The sequence below is a fragment of the Pieris rapae genome, chromosome 19 (genome assembly GCF_905147795.1).
Source record: "Pieris rapae chromosome 19, ilPieRapa1.1, whole genome shotgun sequence".
Classification (NCBI taxonomy): domain Eukaryota; kingdom Metazoa; phylum Arthropoda; class Insecta; order Lepidoptera; family Pieridae; genus Pieris; species Pieris rapae.
The window spans coordinates 8,783,274-8,799,418 of record NC_059527.1 but is presented as its reverse complement, the minus strand read 5'-3'; the positions used below and the strand labels follow the sequence as shown (position 1 = coordinate 8,799,418).

At 35.0% G+C, this 16,145-nt stretch overlaps 1 protein-coding gene across 11 annotated transcripts; it reads right to left on the bottom strand.

The window, feature by feature from the left end:
- Positions 1 to 256: 256 nt before the first annotated feature.
- Positions 257 to 15,893, bottom strand: LOC110991895 (eukaryotic translation initiation factor 5). Of its 11 annotated transcripts, none has more exons than XM_022257458.2 (13): positions 15,679 to 15,892; positions 15,343 to 15,466; positions 5,641 to 5,755; positions 5,310 to 5,446; positions 4,793 to 5,007; positions 4,203 to 4,320; positions 3,275 to 3,461; positions 3,108 to 3,206; positions 2,754 to 2,889; positions 2,257 to 2,425; positions 1,958 to 2,153; positions 1,520 to 1,699; positions 257 to 1,266 (listed from the first exon to the last, which is right to left on the bottom strand). In XM_022257458.2, exons 5-13 carry the CDS (start codon positions 4,947 to 4,949, stop codon positions 1,150 to 1,152), a joined length of 1,359 nt encoding a protein of 452 aa, XP_022113150.1. In that variant the 5' UTR covers positions 4,950 to 5,007; positions 5,310 to 5,446; positions 5,641 to 5,755; positions 15,343 to 15,466; positions 15,679 to 15,892; the 3' UTR covers positions 257 to 1,149. The 11 variants fall into 11 exon arrangements, with proteins under 11 accessions (XP_022113150.1, XP_022113153.1, XP_022113156.1 ...); XM_022257461.2 differs by having other exon boundaries at positions 5,310 to 5,425; XM_022257464.2 differs by having other exon boundaries at positions 5,310 to 5,407.
- Positions 15,894 to 16,145: the final 252 nt, after the last annotated feature.

Sequence of the window (16,145 nt, the reverse complement as noted above, 5' to 3'; positions counted from 1 at the left end):
TAATAGCAGGCCCACCTGGTGTTAAGTGATACTGCCCATGGCCCAACAGTGGTTTTTGTACATCATGGTAATTGAGGTGGAAGATGCAGAGACCCCAAATTTCTACGCAATGCCAAGAGATCAAGCCGCACGAAAAGCGACAGGTGATTGACGGTTCGAATCGATAGTACCACTGTTTCCCCAAATCCGTTCTTAATTCTGCTCTTCTATTGACAAGTATTCCATCGTTATCAATAAAATAAATAAAACAACAATATTCAAGTTCAAATGTATTGAATAAAAACAAATCTAATAAAGGTGGCAATTTTAAAATAATCTAGGAATATTTCCGATACCAAGTGAACGCTCGCACGGCTTGGGCGAGTACAAATTGCAAAAGCGGCTCCAATTCAATCATTCGGGCAACGCAAGCAGTTCCCAGGTATCCTATTCGCACTAGTTTTATACAGGTATTTATATTTTTTACATAGGACCGATTCTCCAACATCCTGTATATTCATTTCGTGAATAGAATGTATTTTGAGCCCGCATCCGCCTCGGCAATTTGTGAACTCGCCCAATATCTAATATAATATATAACATATATATCGACGACCTCGTTAAATGCGCATATGGTCCGCCGTCATCACCGATTCACAATTAAATACTAAAACGTAAAAACTCATACAAATCAAACAATTGTACAATTGGTACTTTGTGACGTTTAGCTTTATCACATTTGTAAATGCCCTCAAATAAAAACACCGCTAGCGATTAATCGATTGAAACGTCAAAACCCATTTAGAAAAATCATTTTTTAAACAATTCACGCAAAAAGAATATAATCATATATTTAATATCTTCTCTACGTTACTAAAGTAGTTCACATCGGTCTACGCGAACCGGCTCGACAGAATTGGACGTGTACGTGAGCGTCCACGGAGATATAATTTAAATCTAATTCCTAACGAAGCGCTAGATTAAATATTTCTTTACATTAAAATTTAATGACTTGTAAAAATTCTAATGACTTAATGTACACGGGGTCCGGCCGAGGGCGTCGACCGTGCTTCGGGAGGTTTCGAGAAATAGATTAAAATGTTGTAAGTAAGAGTTCAGCCGGTAGAAGAAGGGAGAAGAGAAGCACGGTCGACGTGAGATTAGAGTTGTCTATATGGCATCGATGTCGACGTCGATGTCTCCGTCCTCATCTTTCTGCGCCGGTTTCGGAGGAGCCGCACTGACGGCCTTTATGGGTGTCGCCTTTGCGCGGTCGTCATATTCAATCTGGAATATTAAAATTACAACTTCACCATTTTAGCTAAAGTATAAGCCTTTTGTTTATAACTAGTACGTAAGAGTACTTGAGCAGCTTTTGGAATCTGACTTTTTGTTGAATAACCGGGAATCGAACTCGGATCCTAGTGTAAAAATTAAACTGATATCGACAAAAGCTTGTACTACAGATGAATAAGTAAAAGTTTTCAAAATGAACAAGATAATAACGATTTGGTCCTCCGAGCCGGAGTACTAAAAATACCTCAATATCCTCTTCGTCTTCGCTGGAGTCTTCCTCGTCGGCCTGCTGCAGCCAGTCGATGAAAGGTTGTGCGCGACGACCGATATCCGCCACGACCTCCTTGGAGGCATATTTGCGGGAAGGCTTCGCGCCCCACTCGATTATGGTCTTTTCTTCTACTATGTCCAGATCGTACAAGAGCTGAGGAGATGTTAGGGGTACTTTAAGAAAATTATATCAAAATACTGTGACTGAAATGTTTCTCGGTTTTTCCACAAATTAGAGACGTTCGGTAAAACTTCAGTGTATTGGCGAAAAGGATAGACCTGCTACTCTGTACCACATCTGCCTAGAAAGCTTCTCGAACGTCGTTCAATATTTTACCCAGGGGTTAACATTGAAAAGAGATTGAGTGCGAAAAGAGAGGACTATAAACGATATGGTAACTGATTTCCGTACCTTGAGTATTGCGGGCACGCGAGGCAAGAGCGTGGGATTATGGTGCACGAGTGCCGTGAGGGCGTGCAGGGCGGCGCGAGGGGCGCGGGGGTCGAGGGCCCCTAGGCGCAGCAGCAGCGTGCGGTGCTTCCGCACGTCCCCCGCCAGGCTGTTGGCCCGCACCAGGATCTCGAACGCCACCAGCGGCGCCTTGGACCTGATTATCACGACACACTATTATTATATCTCGGAACATTGTACCTCATCACCTGGAATTCAAACCTTGCTATAAAGCAACAGAGAACTTTCGCATCGATTACCTGACGTCAAGTCTCTCGGCTTCGTGAATGATCTCATTGATGGCCTTGCTGTCCAGATCTCCAGCGTCCGCCTTCTGCTTGAGGAAAGAGTAGAACAAATCCATACGCTGCTTTTCGTTCTTCTCGCTGTCTTCGGACACGGTCATACTCTTAGCGCCCTCCGTCAGATCTGGAATACGTACACGAGTATTACGTTTAACTACATTTATATTAAATACACATCGCAATGACGTCACCCATGTTTTAGTATTGCAATTGTATTTTTAAAAAGTACACTCAATAATATTGATAATTAAGATAAATTTTTACTAAGTAATTAAATTATAAGTTAAGTACACACGTGTACGTAAATCTATGTATTTGATCGTGAGAATGAGCGTATACGTAACACCTCTGCGAGCAGAATGAAAGTCACGCCGCGATTTGAAAAAAGGGCTTGCTGTATAGAAAAAATCCAGTTTTTATACTGGTTTAGTCAAAACGCACGCAATCCTTACCTTGCATCCTAGCCCTAACGGCAGCCTCGCTCACATCGACGGTCCAGTTGCCGTCATCGTCGTCGTCATCCTTTTTCTTCTCCTTCTTCTCTTTCCTGGGGTTGGGAGCGGTCGGGGTTATGGGAGCGTCACTTTCCTGAAATAACAAAACAGTTATGTTACACATGTTCCTTAATAAATATTGTTTTTTAAACTAAGCAGTAGTAATGTAAGTTTGCTTTTCCTAATGCTTTTGTTTTATTTATACAAGAATTTAACTTCAAATAATTTAAAAAATACTGGTTAACATAACCTCTTCACTTGTAATTTATACTCTGTGTATTATAAAATATTGTTATATCGAAGAATACTAACGTTCTTGGCGTCTGCTTCTCCGTCGTGGTTTCCATTAGCAGCTGGTCCGCTTCGCTTGGACCTCTTACCGCGGTTGCCTTCCGTCAGAGATGAGCCCTGCTTATAAAAGAGTTATGAACATCTTCATTCTATGAAATAGAAGGTACGCGCGCAACGAGGAGAATTACCTGCATGGCTGGATCTGCCGCCGGAGGGTTCTTGAGGATGAAGGTGTTGAGCTTGTGGTTGAAGTCGAGCTGGCCGTGGTACCCACAAGCCTTGCAACCCTGCGATATCGTGTTGCGCTTCGTCGACACGATCAGCTCCGTCTCTGGGTTGTCGCACTCCGGACACAGCACGAATTTGCGGATGAAGCTGCAAATTTATGCCGACATATTAGAATATGCTAAATTACATTTAAACTTTGCTCGTTACCACCAATTACAATACCATATTTAATTTGCTATTATTAATATTAATTAAATTCATCGTCCTACAAATACTAATAAAGCCCTACAGCCTAACTTGAGTGCCATCTATACAATATAATATATTGTAATGTATATTATACAATAATAATAATTTATTTTGAATAATATGGTATAAAAATATGATTTATTTACTTATTTACAGCCCATACATGGGCAAATTTCAACAATTTTTTTGCATAAGTTAGCCACATTTACAAAATCGTATTTTATATATATTATTAACTATTAAGCAACCTAATAAAGGCCCAATGCTTTTTCTCCTTCTGAAGCCCTTTCTTTAGGCACTTCTTTAAGAACAAAATTATCAATAACATTTGAAAACTCACATTACATACTTTTTGTCTTACAATATATTGTCAACCTGTCCATGCTGATAAAGAAAATATTCTTATTGTGAAAAAATAGTTTATAAATTTGTGTTATGTAGAAATTAGCAAGTAAAATACAATTAGAAAGGAAGAAACTGGCTGCCCACAACACTGGGAATCTAGGTGATCCATTGCACATTTCGGTACCTGAATATAGTGTATAATAAAGTTGTTTCTTCCATTATTTTCGTTCTGTTAAAAATGAATTGTGATAAATATACACAAACAAAATTTGAAAATGTGTTCACTAAACTTACCCATCGAGTAGATCTTGTAGTTTCGAAGAGTCGTGGCTTCCGTTGACAATGAAACGCTCATTTTTGAAATCAAACTGCGTCTGAGCTCCCAACTCACAACCAAAGTACTTGGTCGGATCTGGAAAATAGTAAGAATATATCTACAATTAACGAAAAAAATAGCACACAAAGACACAATTTATGTATTTGCGAGTGGCGGAGTTTATTGCCAGTTCTTCTCTTCCGTTCTACGACCTTGATTTGAGAACTGGCAGTAAATGTAAAATTAGAATCATTTTATGTATATTTCTTTTCTTTTTTTGACGTTCATAAGATGTTACCTATATAAATAAATTTGTATAAGTGTAAACTATTGTGGATGCATCTAGTGTGTTTGTTTTGTGTTTTATTTTTGACTTTGTTTTTATTATAAGGATGTTTCTGATGGTTTCCGAATAAATAAATAAATAGATTAGTTTTTTGTTGTTTGCGTTACTACTTGAATTGGATCAAACATTTTTCCTGCAAAGTACATGGAAGATTCAAAATAAGGTCTCTATCTCTAGTCAAGATGAAGGACTTGGAAAGGAAAAGTCAAAGTGAATACTTACACGTGGCAGGTCGTCCTAGCGCCTTGGCCACCTCGATCATGTTGACGATGACAGTCTTGATGCCATTCCCCTTCCCCTCAACCTTGGCGCAGATGCGCGGCATCTTGTAGCGGTAGAACGCGTCCGCCACATTCCGGTTCACGTTTAAGGACCCCATTATACTATCTCTTATTCTAACTAATTATTCCAGAGGCGGTTTCTTTTTGACACTGGATCTGGAAAATTTAATTATTTCATTTTACGATCAAATTACGAAGTTTTGTGACTAGCGCGTCCCGGGTGCATTTTAAGCAATGTCCTCGTTTAGTTTTGACGTCTTTCTAAGTTAAGCGTACTGGTCTTATCATTCTTGGGCATATGTTTGTCTGGACGGATTTGTAATTTAGTCTAGTCTGGATCACAAGCTTTGGAAATGAGCAAACATTCTAGCACTAAATATTACTTTTACTACAAAGCACTATCACAGCCTGAACAAAGAGGCTTTGGGGTTTGTGGAGAAGTGAAGAGCAAGACTCACCGCGCTCGGTGGCGTCTAAAAGGGCATGCGGGCAGGGAGCACCCGCGGGGCGCGCCAGTCACGTTTGCCGCAGCGGCAGCAGCTTCCGATGTCTGTTACTGCAAAACTTTGATCTTCTGCAACATATAGCGTCGCGACTACTGACGCAACCAAACCGGTCGCTATCATTCTTTCAAATCTGACTTTAACTTTTATAACTTTTTGCATTTGCCAACAAAACCGGAAATGATATATTTATATAATTTCGCAAATAAACGTATTACTGCGCTAAAGACCTTTCCCTCTTAAATAAGAAAAGTGCAAAACAGTGTGTAAATGTGTGTATGCTTACGTATCTAACCTGCGGGCAGTATTACTAGTTATGTGAAGCGTCATGCACGCTCGTCGACAGCCGGCTTTACTTGCGACCACACTCCGACCACTCTCCTCGCTCAGTACTGTAGTCTCTGCAACAATTGCAAATTATCTATAAGTTTTTTTTATCATAATATCACATCGTCAATCATTATTTTAGTTTTAATACAAACATTTGCGAAAAACTCCGCTTACTATGTAGCGTAATCAATTACGTAATATAAAGTGAATAAAGAGACATTCAATGAATTAACTGAATATTTAATACAAAAGGTAATTAACATTTAGGATTGTATTTCCCTTCGATAACTGTACTATTCTATTTATTGTAATTGAATTTTATTAAGACAACATATCAATAGGCAAAAAACGCAAGTGCCATGTTTTGTTTATCAGTTTATTATGACGTAAACGACGTAATACGGGCAAATATAAGTTATCGCTATTTTTTATAACACTAAGCCGGTAAGTCGAATAAACATTTGCGTAGCATGTGTAGTGAGTTGGTTGTATACGATCAATAATTTCACCGCAGCTTCTTTTACTATGATTCTATAAAGTAATAATACGAGAAAAGCTTTTTTGATGTCTTAATTACATATAAAATATGGCGTCAACATTCTACGCTTAACGTCCACTAATACATGACATAACCATCCCCCTTATATATTTTTTTCAGTTTTAGCCTCATGCGTTAGCTGTTGCGGGGTGGCACAGTCTTAGTCAGATAAACGAGATGTTAATTTTGTTTTAAACTACAAGCACTATAGACTCGCTGGACAAGCTTTCGCTGCGTCTCTAAATATTCAAGGGCTTAAACAGTAAAAGTCGCGTGCGTATCAAATGTCAGGGCTACGCGTTCGTGCCAAAATAATAAAAACTTACAAAATCCACCGCGACTCTATCGCTCACGCATGTCGTAAGTGGTTCACATAGACTGGCCGCGAGTCGAACCACGTGTAACGCGGACGATAACAAAATTTAATACCTAACATGAAAACTGTTAAATCGAAATTGGCGTGAACAATTTCGCGCGCCTCGTCCTTGAAATGCTGAATGTGGTTGGTCGACCGAGTACAAATAAAATGCCGTCGAATGCTTTTTTTTCTACTCGTTAGTTTGTAAACAATTATTACCAAGACGTGTAATTAAGTAAATCTGTGATCAGTAAGACTATAATGATCAGGTACCTAATTGATAAAAATAAATCAGTGGCGTTACACTCTTTTAAGGTCTGGGCCTCAAATTCAAGGTGATCAGCCTCCTGTGCCTGACACAAGCCATCGAATTTTTGAAGACCAAATAACTTCACGATGTTTTTGTAAGTTTTAATTATTTTGACACGAACGAGTAGCCGTTACCGTCAATAGAAAGTTTATTGGTGCATATCCGATGATAGTATGTACGACGTAATTAACATGCTGCACTGTTTCCAATTTGTCTAGCAATACACTGGAACCGCGCATCACAAAATTTCGCAAAAAAAATCCGTAATAATCAATTAATTCCATAATAAAAGCTTTATAAGAGCTTTTAGGAGAGAACGTTAACGAGAACTTATCGCTCTTAATCTGTACTTAACAACTTATATCCGAATACAAAATCACTTCTTTAAGGCACGCATACGCTGGGACGACAATAGGCAGACTATATAAACTTAGAAACACTTCTTCATTGTCAAGTACCCTTTATATTTGATTAGGAATAGTATACCTAAGGGTAGGAAAGAGCGTGTTCTCTTGGAAGGTTTAAGGTCGATGTGGGTTAAGGGTTTAGAATAAGAAGAGCACTCATGTTGAAGTGACATGATGACCTCGAGAGTCTAGTGCTTGTCGCATTGCAGCGCTGTTCTGTGACGTATGTTGACCGTAGAGCCGTCGGTACGAGGTATAAAACACGTGATCCCTACATTTAGAAAATACCAATTATTACCTAGAAGACCGCAGTGCCGAGGCTTTCCGGATATGGTCGTATACCCACCACATTTGACAAAACATCCGTTCATTACCGCCTTACGTTGCATGTTGATATTGGATAATGATCGAGTCTATTTAATTTATTTGTTTTCCGTTTTCTAGTGTAAAAGTGTCAGCAAAAGAAACCTGGGTAAACCAACAATAATCTAACAGTAATATTACCTAATAGTTTTCTGTAGGAGATAATCTAGCAACTTTAAAGCGTGACTCAGATAATACAGCTAGAAGGTTTAATGGCGTTGAATATAGTGAATTTAGCCATAGACATTATAATTGGATTACCTGTCAATTATCACTAGATTAACACTTCCCGCCAACAGCTAGATTAAACCTTGACTCGTGTGACGATTCAGTTGACAGTGTTAATTTAACCTGCGTCTATTAATCACGACGCTTCTTATCTTTACGATTGCCCGATACACGATTATGTAGCACAAATCATACAGTACCCTATATAATTTTATTGCAATTGCCTCCTCGATTCTTCAGATGATTTTATCTAGCTCATAATCCGAATTTTATAGGTTGAGAATAGTTGTAATCAATATTATCTTACGACGAATTATTCCAAACTACTATAGATTTCAAAGAAATAATGTGCCAAGAAATAAAGCGTTATAAGGAAATTGTTAACAAGTAGTATTGACCATATCCTGACGATGCATTGTGCCGACCCACGACACATTACGAGCATTGTCTATGAAACGACAACCGGAAGTAACTAAGTCTGGATGTGGCGTTACACCAAGCTAGAATTTGTAAGTTGTAACAAAACGAGTTACACAATATTAGCTATTCAAAATTCCGAATCAACACAGTAATGCAATAGTATAGCTTGGGATATTATTGTGAATTCCATACAGGACAATACAAAGACTATATCCTGATAAACAAAAGATATTGTAATAGCCACGCTAGATAACATAAGAAAACAGTTTGACAGTCGCAACACATAAAAATCTTCAGCTAGCAGAATATACAGACTGGCTCTAATGGAGGAGTTCAGTGACAAGTATACACAATACTCTATCAGTGCTTTTGATGATACCATGCTATTTTTAGGACAGCAAGTTGCTGTCGTTGTGTTGATAATGGTAACTAAAATGTCTTATTATGTATTCCAGGGAGTACGTACGTCCATGTAGAATAACTTCTCCATCATTCATAAAACCTAAATTAATGACTTTTTCGTCACTTTCTCTCAAATAGTTTACAGTGCTATGAAAATAGACAAATGAGTACCTACTTCAGTACTACCTAAGTTTAATCAGTCTCCGCATTTTATCAATCTACAGCTGTTTGTGTCTGCTAAAAAATGGCTTAATAGATCACCTAGTGTTAAGTTTTTATTTCAATCAATAATCAAGTACGTTTGAGATGAGGTTAGAAAATTAAGATTAATATTAACCTAGTGCCAACTTTACGATATAATGCTGAGAGCGGGCGTTAAAACTCCAGATGGGCACCTATTGAATTTTCATTATGCGCAATTTTTACTCGAAGAAAAATATCAAAAGCGAAAGAGACAAGGTTAATCACCAACTTGCGTATAAGGAAATATAATCAACGAAAACAGAAATGTAAATGGTGTTTTTGTTTTAACTAGCGGAGTCTAATTTGTGTAATGAATATCAAAATTAAAACGTAATTTATACTTCCTTAAAAGCCAGCAACTTGATACATTGTTAGCTGTTGTTTTTTTATTTGAATCCGTTCTACAATGACACAGTGATTTCCTGCGAGTGTTATTGTTGTGAGACACGTGATGTAATACTGTGATACAATTGTAAGCAAATGTAATGTTTGAGCGGGTAACGCGATCTGTTTTGCGGAAAAAACTAAACGAATACATGTGGTTGTCACACATTAATTGTGTTCAAGTGAAGGAAAACAGAAAATTAAGCCTCAAAAATAAAATATTTATTTACAAGGTGTGATTATATTGATAATGAAAAGACAATTTTATTTGTGTTTTCGTTTTTGATTTAACTTACTAACCAGAATGAATAATCTATAGTTTATATATTATATACTTTATATTTATCATTTGTAATGAAATTATCTTAAATGTATCAGTAGACAAAAATATAGATGATTTAGAACTTATACATCTTTGTAGAAAAAAAAAAGTTATATTTCCACACTTTTAAACCGGTTGCATTTTTTTTCTATAAATAGCCTAAACCTTGGATAATATACTTCATCATTCTCTTGTTTTACTACGTCATCACTCATCGCTATAAAAAAGGTGATAATACAATTTTATAGTGTGGGGGAAGCCTTCCCTGTATACATATAATGTAAATAATTATTAAGAAAATAAAACAAGCAACCTTTTTTTGGTTTTCTAATAATTTTCCCTTAAAATAGTAATTTTCAAAATCGCAGTAGTATTGTACAGACATTTGTATAATAGTATTTGACAGCTATGGGATGCTTTTGTAACCAGTGGTGTAATACGTGATAAAAGTGTAGAGAATTCTAGAACTTTGCCAATAAGGCATACCAGACTATTCAGGATAGCCTCAGGGAAGTGGAAAGGGGTTGGCGTGTGGTGGCAGGACGCATGCGCTCTTTCTATCGATTGCGACTACAGCCTGCCGTACTAGCGTTTCAAATTATTAAGAACGCTATATAAATATTTTTAATATATGTAGTACTGCTGCCTACCCCAACTTCGTAAGTCTAGAAATATTTTGAAATAACGACTTTTATATTTCTAATATTTTTTTTTAATCGGTCCAGGCGCTTACGAGTTGGTTTAGAATTTATTATTGCTCCCTCCAACTAACTTTCTGTTAAGTATATAATTTGTATACAATTGCGACTATTATAAGGTTGTAATTATTGAAAAATATATTCAAAGCGATATAAATTTAAAAAAAAATGTATTCAAAGACAAGTCATCATTTATTCCAATTATACCACCTAAATTGACACTTTTGAACGTTAAATAAAATATAAAGATGATTCCAAAAGGTAGTTTCGTGTGGAGAAGAATGCAGGCAAGAAACTCCTTATAACTTTAATGTAGATATATACCGCAAATTACGATACTTTACCTGATGAATTCATTTTAAATTAAGAGCTATGCATTTCAACTTAACATCAAATAACATAGCACACGTATTAAATATATAGAACTTGTGTTATGGCTGAACAAAAGACGTAACCCTACATTTTCACGTAGGAAATAAATCGTTCAAAGAAAATCACCACTTTTGTATTCGTAGCAGGTTTTCCAAGTACGGTACGGTTTCAAACCCTCGCATCGTTGGACTTAAGTTTTATCAGTTAAGTTTCTTAAGTTTTTCTATATAACAACTGTAGGTTTTGATAAATAAAAATCCAAATATTGGCTGTATGCCTTCAATAAAACATTATTTAATAAAGTTATTCCGATCTGTATTTTTTAAAATTAAAAGTCATATCACAGTATATTTTCAAATAGAAACGAGGAATTTTAAAGCAGTAAAATTTGAAATGCGTTTCGAACCTCGCATTGGCCTTGAGCTTTTCCCGAGTGAATCAGCATGAGATTCCACTCGTCACCTAGATCAGGGAGATATTGCGCATTACATATGCAAGGAACGCCCAACGCCGTGGAAATATGTAGTTTGTGTCTACGTTAAATAATATATCTGTATCAATGAGAGAATAGGTTCGACAGCGTCCACACTATATATATGCGCCAATTAAAAAAAATCGATGGTTACAGATTAAGGCACTAAGTCACATTTTATTTAAAAAATGTGTGCGTGTATTAGTGTACACACGTAAGGGAAACTTCTGTATAACCTTATTTTTCGAAAAATAATGTTACTATTATAATATTACGTATATGCAAATTTACAGAAATTGGTTAAATAAAGTTAAATCAGATAAAGTTTACCAAAAGGCTTTTATTATCATTGATCTCAATACAAATATGTAAGTAATACAATTATTTCACTTTACCTTATTATTACTAAGATTATTACAGAATTTCATTAATTGTAATAGAATCATTACTATCATTGTTATCGTTATTATATATTTTTGTTATTAATGGCTTATGGTAACTGAAATATGAAATATATTGTGACGTAAATTTTTTTGCAAGGTTTCAGTTCAAAAATAAATAGATTGCGATCGGTATTTGATGCGTTTACAGCCAAACGGAATAAGAGAAATCTAATTGTGTAGTACTTAATTTATTATTCTGTTTTCCATTGTAATATTTGAAAGCCAGGTCATTGAACCGTCTCAAATCGCGATGTTGGGGACGGTGGGGTCAAGTGGGTCGTACTGTCAGACCGAATTCCGCTCTACTGGACTCAATGCGCTAACTTTACCCATATTAGATCTAAATATAGAACCTGCTTGAAAACAAGTACTTTTATCATTACATATTCGAGAATCCTAAGTTTAGATTGGGGTTTTAGGAGTCTAACGTTTGGAGGCTACTAAAAGTAAATACAAAACTAACTGGCTCTCTTGACAAATAAGTAAATATAGATAACAATATTCTACTATTTATTTCAAAACGATAAGACTTATCGGATTGTACAATATACGATATGAAGTAATATCGTTTATTTATTGATATTAACATTCGTTTTAAACAAGCAAGTGAAAGGAACTTCTGACTAGAAAAATAGTTGTTAGCTAAATATAAATATGTAGCGACATTGTTAATGCAAATTTTGCTCCCATTTTTATGAATTTCAGTGTTAAATAAATAATCTAAGAATGGCTTACTAGACTGTACCCCCACAGCTCTAATTTCTTTAAAAATAGTATCCTAGTATACAATCTCTTTAATATGTGAAAAATTAACGTATTATTTGTGGAACTATTTATTTTAAGACTTGAAAAATAAAACTAACACAGTTATTTTGTCGGCAAAACGTCAATAGTAAAGATACCAAGTGATTTATAAGTACGCTAACTCATTGTTTCAACAAAATTATATGAAATTAATGTTGTACCTTATTGAGCATTTGTATGTCTTTATAAGGTACTGAGTATTATAATTAAACGATGCTCTTCAAGACACGACTATTTAATACGAGGGTTGGTACACTAATCTGTATTATAACATCAATAAATTTATATTAATCATGCAGGCATAATGTATATTAAATAGGATATGAGAATCTACTTAAATAATTGAAGACAAATTATCTAGAAGGTATTGAGCCACTTTCGTCCCCAATCTACACTAATCTGTGCAGGTTGTGACGGGCAAATATAAAAAGATGAAAAATGACCAAGTTGCCATCAATCATTGGCGCACGGTGGGGGTGGGGAATGAGGTTTGTATGCTAGACGAGAGAGGCGAGAGCGTCGACCTCTGTGACATAACAAGTTTCGGCGAAGCATTGCCTAAACAGCGATACTGTAGTACAAAAATTGCTAATCAAATACGAGATTTTAAACCGATACAAGGGTAACTAAATTTAATCCTAAACACAAGCTATAAGTGAAAGCCCCTTGACAAGTATCCTACACGTTAAGTAGAAACTGCCCTAAAAGCATAGCATTCTTTTATAATAATATTCAGAGTAAATTTGTTTCACGTTCAGAGAATTATAAGGCGTCGCTAGAAAGGTTAGAAAAAAAACACCAACGCAACAACGAACAGTTAAAATTAATCTTTAACTACTATTTTTAGCGCGGTTCTAGATATAAACGAACCAACGCAAAGTGAAAAGCGTCAGGAAGAAAAGAAACCAGAGTAAAGGTTTCTTTTATGTAGATGAAAGTGTAAAAAGTTAAATATATTATAGAATTAAGCACTTCTTTTTGAAGTCATTTATCCATGAATTATGTTCCCTTACGATTTAATTCGAAAGACGAACAAAATACGATTACTCCTTCGAGCGTTTGAATCCTTTTCTTCAAAAAATCCCTATCGTTTTCCGCAAGAATGCCTAAATTGTGATCGGAAAGCTTTCGAATCTATTGTGTGCTTGTGGTGTGGGTGTATAACGTTTATTACATATAGGTATCAAGTTATAAGCTATGTACTACGTAATAGTCTAGATGTAACAGAGTGAAGTAACTATCGATCCAACCACGCTTGGAGGCTGTAATCTACGCAGGACAGTTAGGTCTGGTATCGATAACGCAAAAAGAGTAGTTATGACTAAATTAAACGACAGAAGACCGAAATTATTATAATAAATGAAATAATACGCGTGTATAGGGTTTTTTTTTTCAAATATTATAACGGCGTTATATTTTCTGAAAAAGAGTCTAATGGTATTATTGACAAAATTATACTGCATTATACATAGTACCTGAATGACCGAGCCTAGCTCGGTATTTTTTTTATTTTCATAAATTGTGTTTTTTGGAAATTATATTTAAATACGAATTACATACTTATAAAATGATGAAATATGAATATAATTATCGAATAAAGATTATATTCATATCATATAATATATTCATATTTAAGTTTTTATTTGACTGACATCTTTAGACGAGCAATTCTATGTTTAAGTTGATATAACACGATTAAAATGACATTTTCTAGAAATGATTCCTAGCTAGATCGATTTATCGCCCCAGAATCCTCCCGTACACTTAATTTCATGAAAATCGTTGGAGCCGATTCCGAGATTCCAATTATATATATATATATATACAAGAATTGCTCGTTTAAAGATATAAGATATCAAAAAAACATATTACACATGTAATATGTATGTATATATCTTTTTTTATAAAATATTGGGCTAAACTGTATAAAATTTGGAAAATTATATTACATTGAATTTATACTATATACTAAAATGTATAAATAAATGTCTAGTCATAAAAAGTATTATTTTGGTCTGGAAAGATACTTATTATTTAACAATGCAATACTTCACTTTGCTTGAAATCCTCTTGATATTTATGTGTGTTTGTTGGGAATTCAACATTTGAATTTATGGCATGAAGTATAAAATTCATATTGAGTCCATAATACTATTAATAAATATTATCCAAGTGCAGAAACACAAGTTAATATAATAAGATAATTTAAAATACCTACAAAAGCGTCATCAGATTCATAAATGAATACAATTTCCATGTATTTGATAAATGGTTAAAAAATATAGAATTTTGTACATATGTATATTTTATGCATATGACCAATTACCTATATGTTATTATTATTGGCACAGTCAAGACCATTTTTACAGTATCTTAAATTTTCAAAATCTAGAACATTAGTTTAAGGAATATTGAGACACATAGATATTGTATATTACATATTAATTTTATGAGAAGTTATAAGATCTAAGAATATCAAACTAACAATATTATACAATAAATATAAAGTGAAGTGGATATTGTAGCTACTAAACCTGGCTTACAAAAAATAACTTGCGAAAGCAATAATACCTAATATTATTACAAGTTACCAAAAAAATTTAAGTTTAATATAAATATGTGTAATATCTGTGTGATTGTGTGTGTGAAACAAAATGAGATGATCCTATAACATACTTATTGAAAATTGAATTACAAAAGAAAATTAACTAAAGATACACACTGACACTGCTTACTTTCCTTATCATATACTAAACTAGAATGAATACTTATCAGTTACTGCATGTATACAATTTTCTTTTTAACAATGATGTAGAAAGATATAAATAACCCCTGCTGATTAAAGAAAGGTAACCTGAAAATAAGCAATATTCATCTAACATATTCCTGCTTACCTGTAAATCTTGCTAAAGTCATATAAAACGGTAGCGCCCCACTGGACGAGAGCTCACTGATGGGATTAATTGTTGAACCTTCGGTGAAACTTGCACCAGAAAAACGCGAGTCGGCCACACCAACCTGCCACAATTCAATATTTAATCCACCATCCACTTACACAAACACATAAATATTCGGTACAACACAAAATAATTATTGAGCCGAAACGTACGCACCAGCTGGCGAAAACGTGGTATCTGCTACCTATCACATAGATATAAGTAAATATGGAGTGAACTGTGAATAGTAGAGACTAAAGACATTTGATATTATGTAGAGATAATAATATATACCTTCCACTACGACGATGCGTCTGCCAAGTCAGAATCCAACTCCGTGAAAATCACGAAACGCGTTCACGGTTCAGAATCAAACAAGAAACGAACATAAAACAAAATATTGAATGTAACTAACGCGCACGCGAATCCGTGGCTAAATATGACGACAGAAAATAAATGAAAATGTACACTTTCATATGTTTCTAGAACTAAGTTCACACCGGATGTAAAACTTTTTAAAATTTGAAGTGAATAACATCCCACGCTGATTTACTGGATAATTTTGCCAGAATCTATATAACATTGCTGATTTTAGTAAAGAATTTGATTAGTAGCTAAAATTTATAATTCAAATGTTTACTTTCATAAATAAATACCAAATTCATTAATTTCTTACCGGATGTTGCAATATGTCAAAGTTGGTTTATGCTCTATGATTGCTCTCACTACCTGTGCAATGAGGTTTATTTGAAATATCTTTG

Coding starts and splice junctions, on each gene's coding strand:
- LOC110991895 (XM_022257467.2), bottom strand. CDS start 4,949: ATGGGGTCCTTAAACGTGAACCGGAATGTGGCGGACGCGTTCTACCGC. Junction 2,890..3,107: donor GAGAAGCAGACGCCAAGAAC/GTTAGTATTCTT, acceptor TTGTTATTTCAG/GAAAGTGACGCTCCCATAAC. Junction 2,154..2,256: donor GCCGAGAGACTTGACGTCAG/GTAATCGATGCG, acceptor CGTGATAATCAG/GTCCAAGGCGCCGCTGGTGG.